The sequence below is a fragment of the Oryza sativa genome, chromosome 3 (assembly GCF_034140825.1).
Source record: "Oryza sativa Japonica Group chromosome 3, ASM3414082v1".
In the NCBI taxonomy this organism is placed as follows: Eukaryota; Viridiplantae; Streptophyta; class Magnoliopsida; order Poales; family Poaceae; genus Oryza; species Oryza sativa.
In genome coordinates, this window is record NC_089037.1 from 890,557 (window position 1) to 912,292 (window position 21,736).

Below are 21,736 nucleotides of genomic sequence, written 5' to 3' on the forward strand. Positions count from 1 at the left end.
CCGCCCGTAGCGAACGATGCACCCGTGCTACTCGCCGTTGCCTGCGTCGGAGCACCAAGTCCAGGGCCGCGCCACCATCGTCGCGCACGTCCGCGTCCGCCGCCGCTGCCGCCTTTGTCCATTGTGACCACCGCTACCCTCGTCCTTGTCAACCGTGCTCGTCGCCTCTGTATGTCGCTGCCGCCGACCTTGTCCACCGCAGCTGTCGCCACCAATTTCGTCTGCCTCGGCCACGGCTGCCACCGTCATGCAGTTGCCCTCGCCCTCGTCGGTCGATGTTGCGGCTCTCGTCCACCGTGGCCATGGAGGGCAAGTAGGAGAGAGAGACCAAGAGAGCACAAAAGCTTGGATTGAGTTTTGAGGCCTTGTGCTTATGAATCGGCTTTGATGGTTTGCCCGATTGCTTAACTTCTATCTTCCACCGTTCCGCGTGCAGAAGGCCAGCTCAACGCCGGTCGCCAGACGATGAGCTCAGCTCCGGTGACCCGTTCGCTCTATCCCCAGCTACACGGGCAGCGTGAGCCTGCACGATGAGCTGTTTCTATTTTCTGATGGAGAAAATAGAATAACATCTTTCTCTAGAAAAATCAGATAGCTTAAGCGAAGTAATAGCATACGTATGTGTATATATTGTTCTGTACCGATTCCTTCCATGTAGATGAGCAGATGTATAGTACAAAACGGATGTGTATATAGCCATAAATTTGTTCATCTTTTTAGCCATGGATGAGCTTGGATGCCTAGTTCGTGAGAAGCAATCGCCGGCGAGAACAAGGGATTAGGAGAGAGAGAGAGTGGGGATAGAAGGGAGATTAAAATAAAATTTCTTGTATAGTGTGGGTCATAGTAGTATAGCTTGATTATTGTGTTTACTAGCTACAATGTTACCTATAGGTGAGATGGAGGTGAGATGGATTAAAATTGAAGTAAACAGCTGGCTGCACTGTTGACCTTGCTCTAAGGTTACTTCTAGGCTGCACTTGTAGACTCAAGTCTCAATCTGAAAATAACAAAAGGTTTTAAGCTACTCCCTGGTTGGAGGCTCTGTAATAATAACTTTCTGGGGAAGCCTTGTGCTGATGATGCTGTAGAGTTTTGTCATTGTCATTGAGCTAGGACATCTTATGACCCACACTGCACTCTAATCTGATTACACTGCAAAAGGGATAACAATTGATGTTATCACTGTACCTCCTTGGATGGAAACACATCACCTAGTTCTTGTCCCATAGGGAACGCACTGCCCCATTTTCGGTGGCATGTGATTCTCAAGGAGAAAAGGGAAACTCGAATTTTTCGAGTGGTCACTCACCAAGACACAGTCGTTTGCCATGCCAAGTCGCACAAAAACAAAAGGTTTCGGTTTCTGAGTCGCAAAAGGAGGCTTCGGTTTCTGCAGCATCCACATCGGCAGCGGCCAGCCACGGGCGCAATCATTTGGATGGGGGATCACAACCAGCTATCCAATCGAACAAGACAATTCATAGATGCATCCACCCATGCAAAAACTCCCACCAATCAACCATGCACATTGTACTTGCACGCAACAAGGTTAGTACCAGTACCAGTACATGTTTCCAATGCGTGCGTGCCGCATCTCGACACGTCTGCTTTCTCCTGACATGGTGAACAGCAAAGCCAAAGGCACACATACGACACCGAGTGCAAATCTCACTGGCAATGTCTGGTACTCGAGGACAAATTACAGCGTACTGTATACTAGTATTATATATCTCGGAAATACAATCACTAATATAATTGGCTGCTACTGCTATAATGCTACAGATATACTACTATATATTTATACACTGGTGCTCATACTACTATAATATTTGCAGGTTACATATTGCATGAAGCTGTATATATGTAATGTGGAACAAGAGAAAAGACAGTGATGCACTACTTCCTCCATCCTAAAATATAAGTATTTTTAATTGTTCAAATTTATAGATAAAAGTTATTATATTTTAGGATGGGTAGTAGTAAAATACGGTAAAGATTAGCCAGTCAGCTGTGTCAGGGAGCGGAGGCATCTTTGCTGTGTCTGTTCGTGCAGAGCAGCATGGACTCGGAGATTTGCCACAGCCGCTCGGCCTCGTGGCGGTTGGTGGCGGCCGGCGACGGCAGGGCCTCGTTGCAGTCGGCGAAGTAGCGGCCGGACACGCCGGCCAGCCTCGGGTGGGCCGCCACGTAGCACGTGGTCGCCGCAGCCTGCGAAGAGCCGCGGGTTTTAGTAATGAGCGGTGCAATTATTACTCGTAAGCACAAAGCTCAGCTCACAGCTCGGCTGCCTGCAGCTGCAGTCAGAGCGAGCGAGAGACCCAACACATGGAACAGGGCTTAAATTAACAGATTTGGTGGACGGTACTACGTTAATTAATCACCTGAGGGATGGTTTTCAGCAGCTTGGACAGCAGCAGGAACACCAGATCTGCAACGCCAAAATAATTAATCTGTTCTTAAGTCGTTTGATCCGGCTAGAATTACAGTGGATCAAACAGAGTAGTAGTAATAGTAGTAGTATTCACCTGTGACGAGGCCGTCGCGGTCACGGTTGAGCCGCGTCCTGACGATGCCCGGGTGCACGCAGTTCACCGTCACATTGGCGCCCATCTCCTGTTGGGATTAACCGAGCCACACAGCCCCCAAAAAACGGAAGGAAAGGTGAGAAACCTGCCACGAAAAACTCCATCCGGTGCCGAAACGAACGGACCTTGAGGCGCACGGCGAGTTCCTTGGTGTGCAGCACGTTGGCGAGCTTGGACACCGCGTACGCTTGCGTCGCGTCGTAAGCTCTGAGATTACAGCGATCGCCACACACATGCATGCCAAGCTTTAGCGGACAGAGAGTTCACGAGATCGAGGAGGAAGAAGACGACAGATAATGACGCTGACTCACATCTTCCGGCGGGTGACGAGGTCGAGGTACTCCGCCCAGTCGCCGGCGAACCAGCTGTGCACGCTGGACGACACGTTGACGATGCGGCCCTGCACGCCGGTCGCCGCCGCCGTCTCCGCCATCCTCCCCAGCAGCAGCTTCGTCAGCAGGAAATGGCCTGAACAACATACGATCGATCGATCCATACATCATTTATACAAGTATACTGAGTAGTACGTACGTAGCAGGAGTACATACCTAGGTAGTTGGTGGCGAACGTCATCTCGACGCCGTCCTCCGACAGAGCGAGCTGCCCATGCGAGAACTTGCCGGCATTGTTGCTGCAACCATCCGTCCGGCGATCGAATTAAGCACGAGCACAAATGCAAAAAAAGCTATTCTATTAGCTCCCATGGATTTAGCTCGTACGATCGGCGAATTGAAGCAGGCCACAGGAGATCAGTGAGAGTGACGTACGTACATGAGGAGGTGGAGCGGGAGGCCGAGGGAGAGGAAGCGGTCGGCGAAGGCGCGGACGGAGGCGAGCGAGCTGAGGTCGAGCGGCAGAACGAGGACGTCGGCGCCCGGGCACTCGCCGCGGATGCGCGCCCGCATGTCCTCCGCTGCCTTCACGTTCCTCGCCGGGATCACCACCCGCGCCCCGCGCTTCGCCAGCACCCGCGCCGTCTCCGCCCCTATCCCGGACGTCGCGCCTGCATGACAAACCAAATCAATCAGGCCAAAACGGGAGACCGATCGGCTCTGCCGGCGCTGCAAATTGCAACGCACCTGTGATGATGGCGGTGATGCAGCCGAGGTCGGGGCAGACGTCCTCGGCGGTGGACTTGGAGCCGAAGCCGTTGGCGCCAGGGGAACCCAGCAGGTACTTCGCCGCCCGCAGCATCTCCGCCTCGCCACCGATCGCGCGCGCGGCGGGCGGCGGCCAGCGACGCCTGTGAGCTAGCAAGCTGACACTGTAGTCCGCTCACGCGCGGGCGCGGCGCGGCGAGAGCTGAGGGCGAAGAACAGTGGGAGGAGGAGGAAGTGAAAGCTCGGGGAGGAGCGGAGGCCGCATTTATAGAAAGCTCGCGCCGCATGAGGACGGCACGGGACAAGGTGGTGGTGCCGATCGAAGAAAAGTGGCAAGTACGCCGCAGATGGAGATGGAATTATTACTACTAGTCCATTTGCGGAATATGTGACCATAACTGTGCGACCTCTCTCCGCCTCTGCTTCTGCTTCTACGAGCGCTGTAATAACACTGCACTGAAGATTTTTCACGTTGTTTTTTTTTTGAAACTCATAAAGTTTTATTGCATATTAAACATAGTACATTGGAAGGGAACAACATTCCCTGAAACATCACCTTGCAAGAAATTGATAACAACAAACGTTAAGGACCATCTTCCTGAAAGGTAATGATTGAATGATGGAAGCAAACTTCCAGATCATCTGATACAGCAGTAGTAGTGAATACAATCGTCGGAGATCCGCGGCATTGCCGCGACGATTGCACCCAAGGGCCTCTTCAAACGTGCTTCCCATTTGACCTGCCAGCGATCCCTCCGGCTGCCTCCACGGATTTGGCACTAATTGAGCTTTGGAGTTGAGTCGTAGATATGTTGGTGGCTTCACCGGACTCAACCAATGATTGCCATGGAAGTCATCGTTAAATCTGAGGAACACTAACAATATCCCTGCCGACCAAAGTCTAACAGATAGTCGGTGCTCAACCCGAACGATAACCTCAACATGGATACTGCTGCAAAGGAATGAAATAAAAGATGCATCCAAAACCCAGCTGACCTTAAGCTTTAGAGAAGCTAGATGGTGGCGATGATAAAGTCTTACGAACTTAAGATGTATCCCATGGGTGAGGATTGAGAAGGAGACTTCGTTGCCGGCATGCACAGAATTGCTGGACCAGCTTTGCCTTGTTGTGTAGCTTGTTGGTTGCCTGTATGATGCAGGGGATTCATGGCGTGCTCCTTGCTGGCCCATGACTTGTGCTGCTGCTTGGATAATTGATTTAGGCATAATTGATTTAGGCACAGCAGCAAATTGATGGAGGTGTTGTCTGTCGAGACAATGTTCGGGATGCTCGCATGAGAGGAATCAGCAAGCACGAACTGCTCCAACAGCTCAGCTAACTCTGCACCTCCAAGCCCACCAAATATGACGACGATCTGGGCATGTGTGAGCCCACCCTCACCGGACACGACGCGGCTGAGTGCATCGCTGAGGAAGGGCACAGCGCCAAGGATTAGATGGACAAAGAGGTCGCGGAAATCGGTTGAAGCCATCCAGATCCACCGCAAACTATGGCCAGCGACCTCAAAGCTTGAAGACTTTCGGCCACCGGCACTGTAGCTGAATTTTCCACAATCAGGCGTCGCTAGGGCCGACGAAATCGAGGTCTGGCACAGCAAAGACCGACCTCCCTGGCTGATCCACCCACAATATTTCAGATCTGAAGAAGGGAATACTGGACTCTTCATAGAGGACCAAAGACAAAGAACAGGAAGGACATAGAACGAGACTAACTTGACTACGAGACTAACCCGACTAAACTACTATACGAAGGAGACGCAATTGAGCCTGACCCCTCTCCCTCCCGTCACCGGCGGCGAGCCACCGGAATCAAGGAGGAAGAGGGGCCGGAGATGAGGCTTTCTTTTTCTCTCTGTCTCGGGCAAGCTAGGAGGTTCAGAGAGCTCACACCCCACGTTGTTTTTTTTTTGTTGTTGTTGTTTTGTCCATTGACGCGTCAAGTTGGAGGGCAAAAGGGGAGATCGAGTGGACAGTTTATTGTAGAAATAATACAACTTTAATAAAAAAAAGTGTAAAAATAGGTGTTGGTTGATAGAAATCAAATATTCAGTAACCAGTCGAACAATCATATTTCAATAAGGTATCTATCAAACAACCATTGTTCGATAAGTTACATGTCGAACAATGGTCTTTTGACATGTTAATTGGCTTGATTGACCTATCGAGGTCTCACAGCTCGCTCATATGCATACACACATATCCTAAGTTCCTAATTTTTTTTAAACCCTGTCAAATAATGGTTATTCGATAATGTGCTAAATCTGTGATTTTAGACAATCAACATCTATTTTTATAAATTTTCATTAAAATTGTACTATTTTTTTAAAAAAATTCTCGAGTGGGTGTTGTTTGGCTGGGCCGGGGCTGAAATGGCTGATGCTCGGGGGCATGCAGCAGCAGTGAAACATCTCGCTGACAATCGGCTCGGAATCTCCACTAGGACCACCGCACACAGCTTCCTGTGGATAAGGATATGTAGGGCTTTTGCTGATCCACTGATGCATGAGGTCAAGAATACAGAATCTACCGAGTCCTGGGCTCCTGCCTGTTCCTGCTGATCAATATACAGTACGATCTCATCTTACCGTGTGGCAATCTCGCTATTGCTCTGTCAAAAACTCCATTACTTATATCAGTTATTCCATGAAAGAGGAGAGGCGAGCCACACGCTTCTAGGAGAAGACATTGCGGCTCGATCGTTTGTGAAAGCTTGCTTGGCAAGTGCCGTGCCGATCGATAGCTTTCGATCAACGAGAAGAAGACAGTTTTGGTCGTTCTTTTGCGCGGCATTTCGGGCCACCACACGCACTGCAATCGACTAGTGCTCGGAGTACGCTTTGCCGTATCGCTCTCTGCCGCATATATATCGCCCACGGGACCCATGCCACGAGGAATGAGGTCAGGGTCAACTCGCCCGGACCAAAGTTTCATTGGATAGTGCATGTGGAAATTGTTAGGTGCACCTGGTGCCTCACCTAAACCACGTGTGCCGTGATTATTCAATGTACGATTTGTTTCGTCTTGAAGGAAAATTACCCATGGCATGCATTATGCCAGACTGAACACACTTTTAGTATTTACAGCTCTGCTGAAAAAAAATTTAATAACCACGTTTTTTTGATCGATCTCAGTCGAATTATTGCTGGACGGCTGGTCATCGTGGTGTCAAAAAAAAAGTGTTGTTAGTGATGTAATACTGTTTCTTGCGCTTCTCTCTTTTTTGTGTTTTACTACCTCATGGACCACGAGTTTACATCGTGGTGTCAAAAACGTAGAATTTTTAGTTGGACACAGGTATAAAAGAAAATGTGAGATTAAATATGGAAAGATTGTGATTTGTTTAGACGAAGTAGAGATAGATGGGAAAATTAAATAGTGTAGGGTTATGATTCGTTGGAAAATATTGGTGGAGAAGTTGTTATATTTTGGATAAATTTTGAATGCTGGGAAGTTATTATAGTTTGGATAAATTTTGAATGCTACAAGTTGTTAAATTTTGAGAGGGAGTATTTGTTTTTTATGTGAATTTGTATTAGTATTTTTTATGAGTATGTAATTAAGAAATCATCTTTAGGTTAAACTAGGAAGGTAGCCCGCGCATTCGCGCGGGCATGTGTCATGCGTTGCATTCGAAAACGGATCATATTTATTAGATAGCCTCTGCCATGTTTTGGAAGTACATTTCCTCAGCAAATATTCTTCGTTGGCATCACTTTGATAATTTCTCTATGCTATATACTATATAGAATTTAATTAATCTGTATAAGCAATTATCTATAATCTTCATCATCGTCTAAAAAGGAGTTAGACCTAGTTTGTTTAGAAAAAATATATTTATTAAATTAAAAGCAAGGTGTTTTTTTCTTTTTTTTTGTTGAATGCTTTGGGCCCAGTTGGTGAAAAACGTAAGACCTAGCTAAATTCATTATTCCTTTTCCCTGCCATAAGGATTTCATGCAGCTCCTATTCACTGTGTTGAGATGTGGTCATTGCCCCTTTTGAATGGTCTATGCACAAAGAAAATAAACGGAATTACCCGGAATGCTTAGAAGGCCAGAACAACACACGCTTGAACATATATCAATGATATACTAAAGGTGCATTAAGCACCATCTAAAGTCAATTAGATGGTAACATATTTTAGAGTAGATACACGAAAGATCATTTAGCTTGCTTGGATTATTTTAGCACATTTTTTTAAAAAAATCATGAAGTAATCAGATATTCTCTAACTAAAGCCATTGGATTTTCTATGCATTGGTGGTTTGGACTTCATTTTTTAGTTAGTCCTATTTGCTTAGATAGTGTATATCTAATTTAGCTATGCATGTTTGACAAACAACATATGATAATGCAACATGTATTGGATTATTTTGTAATTATTTTACATCAATTCAAATGACATGTAAAAGGGCAGGGGTGTTCTTCCTTAATAAAAAAAATGTTTCATAGTTCACTTTGTAATTTTTGTTTGGATAACTATTGATTTAATTTAGTTATACATGTTTTGCTGAACGATGTATAGTGATGTAATATGTGCAACCAATTTGTTTAAGGTATTTCAATCATATTTGGATGGTATGCAAAGCGCGCGGGCTGAATGTGATTGAATGTCATATTTTGTACATAGGAAAATATAAGGATACAGATCTTAAATTCCTAGTTTAATTATAAACAGAGCAACAATTATATTATAAATCAGACGTGTAGCTTAAAAATTATGATTATTTTAATATATTGATTATTTCTCTTTTAGTTTACTCATACCCAAAAATAGGGATGGGATTAGCAGTGGTTTGCACACATGTGAAGGGAGCGAGGAGGTAGATGCGATTTATTTTTATAACTTCTCCAAATAATGTAACTTAAAACTAATGATGACAGGTTTAATTTTTTCTCAAAATTTCTAAGATTATTTATGATTTTCAGGACATGACACGTGGCGGCGTAAGATTTTTCGTAAATTAAATCTAATGGTTGAAAATAATGGGTCCATCAATTTAATTGAAATATTTTATAATTTTAAAATGTGAAATTGGTATTTAATATGAAATAATACATGTTTTCATTCTTTTATAATTTTATTTTCATTCAGTTTCCCTGCAAAGGAGTATTTTAATTTTTATATAGTAAACTACAACTATAATGGATATTGAATTATTTAATTAATTGTAAATAAAACAATAGTTGAAATAAATTAAAAATCAAATATAATTTTAGAAATTATAAACCATTTAGCTATGTTTTTTAATATTAGGTTGTTGGTTAAAAAATATAAGGCGAGAGGATCAGAGTAGGTATATGTAGAGCAGGACGAGAGTTGGAGATTTTTTTTTCTGAGACATATTAGAATATAGATATAATTTTAGATTTATTAGAAAATATGTCGGGTGTTGTATTTACGAATGTAAGCTAAATGTAGCTAACCATATGGTTTAAAAATCGAAATGTATTGAGTGACCAATAGGTAGTCTCTAGCAGTATATGACCCAAAGAAATATATTTATTTTACTTTTAAAATGTAGTTAATGTAGGTATTGAATTCTAAATTTTATTGTAAATAATCTCATGCTGTGCATGGATAAAAAATAGCTATTTAGATGGTATAGTTGTTTAAAATAATTTACTACAAAGTATGTTTTCCAATATTAATTAAGAAAATACTTGAAAATAGCAGGGCATGTCGCCCTCATGTATTAGGGTGAGGACAGGGATAGATGATACATAACTACGTACATATACCTAACGTAACGTAATGGATGGTAACAGTGGGGTGTGGGCCTTTCTTTTTTTTTCTTTAAGTAAATCCGATGGTAGAAAATCGACAGCTATATGTTTTTTTTCTATAGTTTGCTAGAGTGAGACATGGCGAGATGAGAACGTTTGTAGAATGCCATATTTTTAATGGTTTGAGAGCGCTTTTAGGATGTTTAATGGACTTTCAGTATATAATATATTATCAAACAACTAACTATTATATATCAGCTCCATGTGTCGTGATGTATTTAGGACCACAATATAACTTTTATAATTTAATTAAAGGAATACAACGGAGTCACAAATTGGATATATAATTTAAAAATAATTTAGAAGATAGTTCAAGGAACATTGATTGGATATTTTATTATATTATTATAGATCTTAGTTTAACTATATATATTTATATTTGTGCTGTAATATAGTTTAGAAAACCATATTTTAAAGATCATCGATTTTTATGATGTATTTTTCTGTCGTCTTTTTTTATGTACGTGCGCATGGTTTTTTCTTTTCTTTCCATTCTTTCCAGTGATGGGATCGCGAATGTTCGCGCATTAGTCCCACCCGTAAACTATTGTTTTGTTTTTGTGTACATAAGTACGTATGGGAGAATAACGTGGTTTGCATCGTATCAACTTGTACGTACATGACAGTAGTAGTAGCGCTTAAATCATACATACAAAGAGATAATTATTATTTTCTTTAATAATAGATCTAATCCAATGGTGTAAAATGACGGGTCCACCAATTTAAGTGAAAATCGATGGTGAGATTTGATAATGCCATGTAGCAGTCTAAAAGCGTTTGTAGGACGCCACGTGGCGGCTTATGAGTGTTTGTAGGAAGTTTAATGGACTTTTATTATATAATAGAAGATATACTAAATTACAGCTTAGGATACTTTTTATTGCCAGAGTTAGGTAATTTTACCTGTTTATCTTACCGTGTTAATGCATTAAATTAGGTAATTTTACATTTTTATTGCACTTTGGACCATCCCGATGAACTCTCATGGAACGCAACTCTATATATGTAAACCATAATTTTGACACAAGGTGAGCAGAATGTGGATGGGTAAGAGAGTTTAAATCGTCCAAAGTGCATGAAGATAAAATTAACTATTCCAAAAAAAAAGGGTAACACCGTTTATTTCAAAGCGAAACGTTGGATAAAGGGTGGTCCAAACCAAAACTAGAGTAATATAAAAGACGACCCAACTGCATTTCATTCTACATTTTAACTACTCTAGTATTTAATTATTTGGCAGTGACTAAATCTCTTTTTTCTTCTTTTTTAGCTTTTCGATGGAATATAAGCGATGCTAGCGTAATAGATGACCACGTATCGATCCAGCCAGATAATGACATAAATAACAAAGTTACTTTTAATTATTGTATTAGTAAATTATGATTTACCTTTAATTACGAACGATTCTTGATACTATGAGTAGAATTCAGGGGCAGGGAGCCAGGGAAGCATGCGTGTGCTCCGTGATTCCCCCGATCTTGTACAGCTCGCTTCGTCTACACCTATCTTGTTGTGCTGTGCCTGCGCATGGGTCAGTAGAGCATGCATGCAACCATGCCAGCATGCATAGGGGCTGTTTGGTTTCCAATAACTTATTCTATGTCCCTGTCACATCGGATGTTTGACACTAATTTGAAGTATTAAACATACACTAATTACAAAACTCATTCTATAAGCTTAGACTAATTCGCGAGACGAATCTTTTGAGTCTAATTACGCCATGATTTTAACAATATGATGCTACAGTAAACTTTTGATAATTATGGATTAATTAGGCTTAAAAATTCATCTTGTGGATTAGCTCTTATTTATGAAATTAATTTTTTTATTAGTCCATGTTTAATACTCTAAATTAGCGTCCAAACATCCAATGTAGCCCCATCTAAACACCCCCGTAGCCATGTTGCCAGAAGTCAACCCGGCCGCACCGGTACGAGTACGTAGCGGTAGCGATCGCTCTCTGTTGTGTAATGAAATGCTGGGGGCAGAGAGTAGCCAGTAGGCAAGATAGCTTCCAGATACTAGCACTGCATGCAAGCAGCATCACAGCAGCAGCATGTGCATGCCATGTACTGGAGCCAGCCATCGACACATGGCATGGCATGGGCAAGCTAGTCGTTCTGGTCGGGTTGCGTCGCGTCGCGTCCCCTAGCTTAGCTCTTGCCGGGTTGGGGTTGGGGGGCATGGGCGGCCGCTGCGCTAGCTGCCTACGGCGCCGCGCCCACTCCCAGATTCTCTACTGCACTGCCTGCATGGTCGCGCGCGCGTGTGATCGATGGGACGGGACGGCGCAGCGTTCGCACGGCCGGATTGGTACCCCCCGGCCATAGGACGATGCCGGGTAGGAGTACAAGTCACAGTGCATGCTTGTACTTGATGATATCTCCATCCAACACAATGCCCCAACAATGACCCCAAGCAGCAAGAATGCCAATGCCATATGAATGGGTGCTGATGGGACAGACATGTCAGTGGTTGCAGCTATGAACAGTGAGTGCTACCGTTTTTTTTTACTAATCGGTCCTTGTAGAAAACTTATTTCGAAACTAGTCCATACCAAAAACTCTATCTAGAAATAGACCGTCGTTGGCGCTGAGGTTGTTCCTATCAGCGCCAATGGGACTGGCGCTGACATCGAGCTAGCGTGCCGGGCGGACCCCTTGTACGGCTAATTAAAATATGCGCGGTCATTAATAAGTAATGCACTTGTGGTGCAATGGTATGATCATTTGCTTGTGTACCTAGCACCAGAGTTCGAATCCTCATCACAGCAGCATTTTTCGTTCTTTTTTTTTTTTTCAAATCTTCAATCTACAGTTATCGGAATATGTTCTACAGCGGCGCTGGCCTCTATACTGGCTAGGTAAAAGAAAAAGCAAAGGCAACAATTAGGTTTGGCTTAGCACAGTGGTAGGTACTTGAAAGGTGGCGTTATAGTGACCAGGTTCGAACCCTCTCCTTTATGTTTTTACTAAACTTTTTTTACTTAGTTCTCAACTTGCGGTTTTAATTTTTTCAAAGCTCAGGTATTTTTAAGTCCATTCTTTTTTTTAAATATGTACTAAATGTGTTATTTCTTTTAAATATTTTTTTAAAAAAGTGATATTTCTTTTACAAGTTCAAGTGTTGTTTTAATTTTAAAAAAACACGTGACATTTTAGAATGAAACTTACCCTTAGTTCTCAACTTGTTGTTTAATTTTTTTAAAAAAAACTCAAGTTTTTTTAAAATCCATTCTTCTAATTTCTTTTTTTATAAAAAAGTGATATTTCTTTTAAAAGTTGACTCTAAACTTTTTTAATCCATTCTTCTACTTTTTAAATTTGTACTAAATGTGATATTTCTTTTTAATAAAAATTAATTTAAACAAAAAAAGTATATTGAAGATTTGAATAAAAAAACGAAAATGGAGATCATCATTAATATGTACGCACGTAGATTGATGATTTAAAAAAAACAAAAATAGCTGACCTGGGATTCGAACCCTAGTAATAAGGTACAGCAGGAAAGAAACTCCCGTTGCACCACTAGCGACATTGTTAATTCATTGCAGCACATTGGTTTATTTAGAGCAAGGATAATAATAGAGCCCAATTCTTATTATTAGCCTATCTTAAAACCAACATATATAATAGATTAGCTATAAGGTTGGCTATAATTTTCTTCTCCTCTCTCTATCTCTCACTTACACATTTAATGCATTTGTCTTGAAGCTTGTGATAAGGTAGCTCTTGCATGAGAGCCAACATTCTTAATTTTTCACTACCTCTCTTCTCCACCTAAGCTTATAGTAAGCTTATAGCTCACTATTATACTTGCTCTTAGCGTGTGCAAGGTGTTAGCGCCAAGTGCATTGGCGCTGAGGCCCTGCCACGTCGCGCCTCGCCCGCCACGCTGGCATGATGTTAGCACCAGTCCCGTTGGCGCAGATAAGAACAACCTCAGCGCCTGGCGCTGAGCCGATGGCCTATTTTTGGATATAGTTTTTGGTAAGGACTAGTTTCGAAATAAGTTTTCTACAAGGACCAATTTGTCAAAAAAACGGGTGAGTGCTATACAGCTCCGGCAATTATACATCTGGGCTGAGTACTCTGGCTCCTATCGGATGGCCTAATCAATCAAAGAAAAAGCTAAATTTTGAATTTTTAAGCTTAATTTTAAGATTAATTTTAAGATATTTTCAACATAGTTTCTTTTTCAACATTTGCTTTTAAGTCACCAAGAACGCATTTATAAAAGTTTTACCTACAAATTCATTTTTATTTTCTAATAAGCCGTTTTGGCTTATTAGGAAATAAGTCAAACGATGGGGACCTCTAGCTTCACGTGCACTTTTCTTAAACTACTAAATAATATGTTTTTTATTAAAGTTTTTATATGAAAGTTGTTTTAAAAATTATACTGTATTAATCTATTTATTACTTCAGTATTAGCTAGCTGTGTGCGTACATTTTATTATGACGGATGGATGATCTTCTCCTTTTCTGAGCTACTCTTCCCACCCTTCTTCTCTCTTATCACACCTTTTCCTCTATTTAGTCTATTCCCACCGTGGCAGGAGTAATGGTAGACTGCAACGGCCCTTCCTCTCGCGTATACCAGCGTCTGAGACTGACATGTGGACCCAGTTGACATTTGGGAATGAAAATTTAGGAGAGTGGTATTTGAGCACTGGCATTTTGGTAGAGTGGCAAATAGTAAATTCTCCCCTCTCCCCCGAGTGGAGGAGACGCGTAACGGTGACGGCGGCCCTCCCCCACGCGGAGGTCAACGGAGCTGGAGGCAGGCGTCCCCCACATGGATCAAGGGGTGACGGAACTCCCCTCGCGCGGATCCAGTGTGGCGACGACCCTCTCCCCATGCGGATCTGGTTGTAGCAGCCCTCCCCTGAGTCGATTAGTGGCTGCCATTCTCCCCCACACAGATCTAGCGGTGGCCGCCCCCTCATGGATCTGGTGGCCGCCAGCCTCCCCCGTGACGACAACCACCGACGGTGATGACAACGGGCAGATCCGCCGCCTTCGTCCTTGAGAGCGACGATGGTAGGCGGCAGCGACGAGAGCGAGCGGTGACGTTAGGGCTGCTCCGATGGCTAGGGTTTTGAGTTTTTTTTCTTTTTTTTTCACTGAAACTATTTTCATGCGCGGTTCATCACATCGTTTCATCATTCCAATTTATTCAGACTTTTTAATTTTAGCGTGAAACTAAACACAGTCTTAGCCTGGAAAATCCTAGCTAGTGACATGGTCACACGGTGTGCCTCCCCCCGTGTCGTAGGACTCCTACAGCGCGTGTCACAGGACTCCTACACGTCTGGTGTGTGCCCTTCATTACTGTTGAGCTGCCCTCGCTCCACAGAGACTAGCTAGTCGCCGTTCCTTTCCTGCAGTTAATTTTAAACCTACTACTCCTATACTGTTCCATCCACGATCTTTTGCAGTGCTCCACCCGTCCACCGGCCGTGACCAACCTACGGTGCAGACTACGCTTCAGCTAGTCCCGCTAGCACCAGTAGTATTAACTCCGACCTTAATTTCTCCATAGCTACTGGAGGTTTAGGTCGATTAATTGTACTACAGCTAGTAGACTAGGGCATTCTAAACTTTTTCTTCGAGCTTCTGACTTTTTCATCACATTAAAACTTTTTTACACACGTAAACTTCTAACTTTTTCATCACATCGTTTCAATTTCAACTAAATTTTTATAAACTAAACACACCATATAAATGCGCTGAGTACGTACGTACTCCTACTAGCAGGAAAAAGAAAAGCTAGCAGTACTTACTTCATAAAACACAAAGTCGAAAGAAGCTGATCTCCGGTCGTAAACTCATTCTACCATTCACCACTGCCTGCATGGCTCCATTCAGTAGAGCAAACACCCTTCAGACAAGGAGGTGATCAGGTTGCAGGAGATATAATAATTGTACCCTTGATGCAATGCTGACATAATCAAGCAGGGTTTTGTGGCAGCAGACTAATCAATGCGAGTTAAGAAAAGACAGACAGCTTTTGACACGGGCATTGAATTGAAGGGGAGAACGACAATCGAGAGGGAGGGAGGAATGGATGGATTGACCCCTGGCTAGTGGCTACTCTCTACTCCTACAGTAGAAGCTACGCACACAAAAACCTATCGACTTTGTGCCCTGTGCCGGTCGATGCATTGCCATTGCCATCACTCGCGTGTGTGCATCGGTTGTACGCGTCCATGTGGAGTAAATTAGGGTTCCCCTTTCCGGGTGCTCGATGACAAAAAGTCAGGCAAAAGGCAACCCCATGACCTGATCAGGACCAAATTAAGTAGTACTGGTGATTAGAGCAAGTTTAATAGTACGTCTCACTACTAGCTCTAATTTATCTATAGCTAATTTAATAGCTAATTCATACAATGGTTGTTTACTATACAATTAATATATGGTTCCACCAGTCATATACACACTGCGTCTTGGAGTCTGTGCTGCAGCTGGCTATAGATCTGTAGCCCGCTGCTATTCTCTCTCATCTTTTATCTCATTAAAATATATTTATAGCTGACTAATAGTCTGCTATTGTACCTGCTCTTAGAGTACTGGTTAGTGTGATGTTATGCTGAGGTAATTCGAATGCCATGCATGACACCAGATTAGCCGGGCCTTATCTGGTGGTAGAGTACTTTTGGTCAGTGAGGTTGTGGTAGTTTCTTTACTACACAGTTCCATTCCATGTACGCAATGCATTCGGTTTAGTGCGCTCCACGATAACTGTTAGTATGATGCCGGTAGTAGTAGTACAAGCAGGTTTAACTTATCGATTTTCAAGTAAAAACCGTTCCTCAGCTAGTTTACCCAAATTTGATCGAAAACTGGTAAAATTAAACTAATAACTTTCGGTTAACGCAATACGAAAACCATGTAAATACTGATCGGTTTTTATAAATTGAGACCTAACGCTTTCGTAAAAGTCCATCAGTTTTCATCTGTTAAATCCTAAGTAGAAGTTGATCATCATACTGGAGTACTCCGTAGTGAGGTGTAGATCATCCCGTGCATGTATGGCAAATCTGACCGTGCGCATAAAATTCAGTACTACTTATACTAGTATATGGAGTATCAGGCCCTGTTTAGATCCGTTTTGCTATTTTAAAGCACTTTTATCATTTTGGATTAAACATCAGTAGCAAAACTTGACGATATGGTAGTTGGCATTTATTAGTCTATAGTAGCAAATTGTACCAAAAAGTGCTTTGGGATAACTCTCTCTCTTTCTCTCTCTCACTTTAGTGCTAGAATGGTAAAAGTTCATGATGCATCTAAACACCAATTAGTACTTTTGTAATACTGAAACTTTTACCATTTAGGGGGTGTTTAGATGGGACTAAAACTTTTTAGCCCATGTCACATCGGATGTTTGGACGCTAATTTAGAGTATTAAACATAGACTAATAAAAAACTAATTTCATAAATGAGAGCTAATCCGCGAGACGATTTTTTTAAGCCTAATTAATCCATAATTATCAAAGGTTTACTGTAGCATCACATTGTCAAAATCATAGCGTAATTAGACTCAAAAGATTTGTCTCGCGAATTAGTCCAAGCTTATGGAATGAGTTTTGTAATTAGTATATGTTTAATACTCCAAATTAGTGTCCAAACATCCGATGTGACAGGGACTTGAAATAAGTCCCTGAAAACCAAACAGCCCCTTAACATTCTAAATGGATCTAAACAAGCCCTCATTTTTATCGTGTCAGAACATGTCGTCCATGCATGCATAGTTTAAATTAATGGGCATGGATAATGCATGGTGGAAGTGAACAGTGGTCGTCGACTCGCTAGCTTCCGAGTCTGGACTCTGGAGAGGATGACATCACCACGGCAGTCCAGTCCAGAACTAGGGACTCAATGTTCGCAAATGCTTTGATAGTCGTGCCGTCCTTGCATTGGGATGTGGACTGTGGTTTGTGTAACTGGGCCCTACTCACTTGCTTTCCTACGAGAGGAGAGAGTATCCATCCAAGATTCCCACACCTTCCCAGTGCGTACGTTTGCGATTCTATTCCCTTGGCTTGCCATGCATCGCTGTTGCCACACAGTCCAAGTATAGCTAGCTAGCCTAGCTACCTCTCTCTCTCGTCTTGTTCCTCACTGCATGCAATAGCGAGCTGAGGTGCATGCACGAGCATGGCCACCCTTGTGTCCTCGCGACGTGGCCGGCCTCCTCCGTCGACACGCGCGCGCGCGGGCGGCGCATCGCACGTCGTTTCCGATGGAAAAGTTGGGCGTCGCACTCGCACGGGGGGGTTGGGTTTCGCTTTCGCGCGAGCCGATCGATCGACGCGGCGTACGATCGACTTGGTGTACGTGTTGTCACTGCATGGAGAGATCTATCACATCGTCCTTGGATGGATTGGGTTTCTCTTTCTCAAGCCGTGCATATGCGCGCACGCACGGTCTAGCTAGATGCTACGCGCGCGCCCGTGGTGCGCGCGGCTAGTAGGATTAGGATACAAAAACTGTTTGTTGATCGACGTGCTAGTGCGTTTAGCTTATGGCCTTTTTGACCGACCTTTTTTTTTTCTCCTTCTCTTGCCATCGATCGATCGGTCGCTTTACAAACCTAGGATTCCAGCGGTTCAAACTGCTCGTACGATCTGATTAACTAAAGAAAACTCACAATGAATCCGCGTGATGCCTACCCTACTGTATTACCGGTACTCTGGTTATTTAAGGCGTGTTACCGGCCGGTCAGCTTGACTTCACGTGTGCTACAGTGCATTTTGTCAAAGATGATAATTAAGTAGCCTAATTGCTTAACGGACTGATCAATTGCTAGGAGTACAACGTACAGGAAAACGGATTAATTAGTGCTAGGTTTAGCTTAGGTACTATATGCAATTAGGCATCCATGATCGAGGAAGGAATTGAAGTACAGTGTGCGCAACTGCTTAAGCATGGCATGGATGATGACCCACACTCTTCCTCAAGACAAGGAAGAACAAGGTGTATGTGCAGCACATGCATGCTCACATCAGAGCGCACAAGTCAAAAGCGGTGGTCTCCATGCAAACCCGTTGTCGTCTTCTCCATCTTACATCAGTCGTCACAGAGATTATAAACAGCCGTGCATGTGGTTACCACCTGCTTCAGACAAGAAAGTTAAACAGCTGTTCATTCATTTGTCATATGACCGTGCCACCATCTGGTCAAAGGAAGCAAACACAATCTTGAGGCCTAGCATTAGTACGTGCGTGCCTATATTATGTCTCTTTTGGTACCACTTTTATATCGAGACTTGTTCATGCACGAACTAACTAGGGTTCTTGACCTCGGAGGAAGAAAATGGTCTCTTTTAGTTGCTTTTAGAATCTTACGGAAGAAGCTGATTATTGATCAAATTAAAGCAAATAAAGTCATTCAGATAATAAAAATAGATCATGAATGCTAGACTAACTTGCCTTGAACTGGGCCAATCAAGCATTGTTATGGTTTTTGGAATGGCGAGATAGTGGAGGTTTGGACTTTGGAGGCATGTATGGTGCAATTTTTTTCTGTCTGACCTCAGCAAACCTGACGTAGAAAAGAAAAGAAATAATTCGCCGATACTGAATAGTACTCGCTCATTCCTATAATATAAGGAATTTTGATATTTTACTTTTCACTGTTTGACCGCTCGTCTTATTTAAAAAAATTGTGCAAATATAAAAAACAAAAAGTTATGCTTCAAATACTTTAGATAATAAAGTAAGTCACACATAAAATAAATAATAATTCTAAATTTTTTAAATAAGATGAATGGTCAAACAGTACAACTAAAATATTAAAATACCTTATATTAGAGGAAAGAGGGAGTACGTATCTTCCAATAATTCACTGCTATATCATAGCATTATTTGAAATTCCATCTTCTTATCCTGCGCCCACTGGACTAGAAAAGCTACGTAAACATGATGAGAGAATCAGGGAACCTGTCTGCTCAGAGTTTTCAGTTATCTCTATTAGTTCCATTAAATTTCCTTGTCTTGTTGTCCAGATGTCAATTGAGATCGCAACAATTTTATCCATCGTAGTATATGTCGAAAGTGTACGTTAAGTACCATGCATGGTTGATAATGTTTCTTGATTGCTGTTTGTTCGGATGATACCTTCGGTACGATTTGTTTAATTACTTGATCAGTTGTTAGTTGTTTATCACAATTCATGCACACAGTATCATATTATCATGGACATATTGGCACTCGCCTCTGCCTGCTAATAGTTAACATATAAGTTCGTCCGGTATATCTAATCTTGTTTTGTATACTTGGACCAAAAACAAAACGTACACATGTTTGGTTGTGCCAAACTAAAAGAATCAACTTAAGTTAATGGAACCTGCGAGTTCTGGCTGTACTAAAATCATTCACACATGTTAGTTGTCATCCTGACACTAAATTAGGGCGGGTCAACGACCTGTTATGATTACAAGATATTGGCTTATTCTAGTCTTGATTTGTATATTCCATTAGTTTCAAAATATAAGTATTTTTAGCTATAATTTTAAATAACTGTGTGTCTAGATTTATAGCCAAAGTTGTTATATTTTGGAATGGAGGTAGTAGTTGTTTAGTACAGCAGTGTAAGTGCTATATATATTCAACTATTCACCACACCAAATCCCTTATCATGGAGCTGCAAGTTTGCTTTAACCATCATGTGGCTCGTCCAATTGTTTATTTCTTATTAGTGGCTTGATACGTCTAACTTAAAAATCTTTCACATCAGTACTACCTGTAAGATTAAAGAATCAACGAATCATCTATCGTCCCTTCTGCACTTATTCTGATGTTAGCTGATTAACTTTTCGTCGCATCTGCACCATGTGAAGCCAAGGAAGAACCTGAGATTTGCATTTGATTATTTAAACTAATCTACAGTAGTAGTATATCTTAACAAATAATTAACAAGTCGTACTAATTGACGAAACAGCGAATTTGTCTCTATATTATGCCCAACTGCAACAACCTATACTACGCGTACGTTCTGTATAAAGTAAGTTTATTCAGAAGACAGTGGTCAGTAATAGCTCTCGAAGGGCTATATATAGCCATTTCATGACAAAGCTGCAGGGATTTGCGTATCACTTTACCAGCAAATCTGCCATTTAGTCAACATGTATAAACGGATTGGTTTCTTGGCCTACTTGGAGACTATACTCGAGCTAGTACTTAGCTAGAGTTAAAATACAAACTGAGCTCGTTGAGGAAGTGTCAAATTGCAGAGCATTTCTTAATCGATCCGTTTGAACTCAGATCAATGCAGGATTAGGAGGGCACCCTATGCTTCGTTGTCCGTGGTTCTTCTACGTGTGGGGAAAGATGCGAGATCATTGTTTATCACATGCTGATTAATTAACTCCTGTCTGAAAAACATAATATTCCGTGAAGTATACCTTCACAAGTCCAACCTTCTGTCTGACTCGCACGCAGCTCATCACAATTACTTCTACTGTGCAAGTTCGGCTGGTTTGACTATTACAGGCTCATTATCCAAAGCCGACATGTAAATTCTTTGAATTAATTAATCAAAGATTTTGCTGTACATTAGAATTACTATCCAGGGAACAATGATAGAGGTCAACAAGTCACTGTTAGTGTATCAGACAGGCATGGCAATACAGTATACTAGTTCTCTGCACAGTATCACAAGTTCTCCTGTAGAGAAGTACACGAGGAAAGAAAGGCAGAGCAAGACACTGGTTTTCTTATTTCTGTTTTTATTGCACAAGTATGTATAGAGTGATTGTGCAACAGAAAAGAAGGTACTTTTTTGTACTACAATCCTAGGAGAAGAGTGCATGGCGCTATGGCAATCAATATTTCATAGTTATTTTTCGAAAGCTTAAGATTCTTTAGAAAAGTTGGTTGGCGGTAAGTTTATAAGAATCTAGAAAAGTTGAAAAACATAATTATTAATTTCTAGTTCATTTTATAGATTTTATAATGACATTCTCAGAAGCTGAAGGTCACATCCTTTTCTCTTATGCTTATACTTATCCTTATCAACCAAAATTTAAATTTTCAATCTTAAATTTAGAGTTTTTTTATTGTAGTTTATTTTTTAGCCTTTACATTTAGATCGTTAAGAACACGTATATAAAAGTTTTATTCACACATTATTTTTTCTTTACAAATATGCAGTTTCGCTTTTTCCTCCAAACAACGAAACGATGGAGCTGTGAAAAAAAAAACGAGATTTTTTGTGGGAGTTTTGGTTATAAGAT

The 21,736-nt window shown here is 41.9% G+C and overlaps 2 protein-coding genes across 2 annotated transcripts; both read right to left on the bottom strand.

The window, feature by feature from the left end:
* Positions 1-1,688: 1,688 nt before the first annotated feature.
* On the bottom strand, positions 1,689-3,924 carry LOC4331397 (short-chain dehydrogenase TIC 32 B, chloroplastic). The gene is made up of 8 exons (XM_015777860.3): positions 3,668-3,924; positions 3,360-3,591; positions 3,137-3,219; positions 2,900-3,056; positions 2,714-2,795; positions 2,529-2,616; positions 2,385-2,431; positions 1,689-2,211 (listed from the first exon to the last, which is right to left on the bottom strand). Exons 1-8 carry the CDS (start codon positions 3,780-3,782, stop codon positions 2,017-2,019), a joined length of 999 nt encoding a protein of 332 aa, XP_015633346.1. The 5' UTR covers positions 3,783-3,924; the 3' UTR covers positions 1,689-2,016.
* A 236-nt stretch (positions 3,925-4,160) lies between these two features.
* On the bottom strand, positions 4,161-5,604 carry LOC4331398 (uncharacterized). The gene has a single exon (XM_015777859.3). It carries the CDS (start codon positions 5,374-5,376, stop codon positions 4,726-4,728), a length of 651 nt encoding a protein of 216 aa, XP_015633345.1. The 5' UTR covers positions 5,377-5,604; the 3' UTR covers positions 4,161-4,725.
* Positions 5,605-21,736: the final 16,132 nt, after the last annotated feature.

Coding starts and splice junctions, on each gene's coding strand:
- LOC4331397 (XM_015777860.3), bottom strand. CDS start 3,782: ATGCTGCGGGCGGCGAAGTACCTGCTGGGTTCCCCTGGCGCCAACGGC. Junction 3,220..3,359: donor CTCCCGCTCCACCTCCTCAT/GTACGTACGTCA, acceptor GGATGGTTGCAG/CAACAATGCCGGCAAGTTCT. Junction 2,617..2,713: donor AACTCGCCGTGCGCCTCAAG/GTCCGTTCGTTT, acceptor TAATCCCAACAG/GAGATGGGCGCCAATGTGAC.
- LOC4331398 (XM_015777859.3), bottom strand. CDS start 5,376: ATGAAGAGTCCAGTATTCCCTTCTTCAGATCTGAAATATTGTGGGTGG.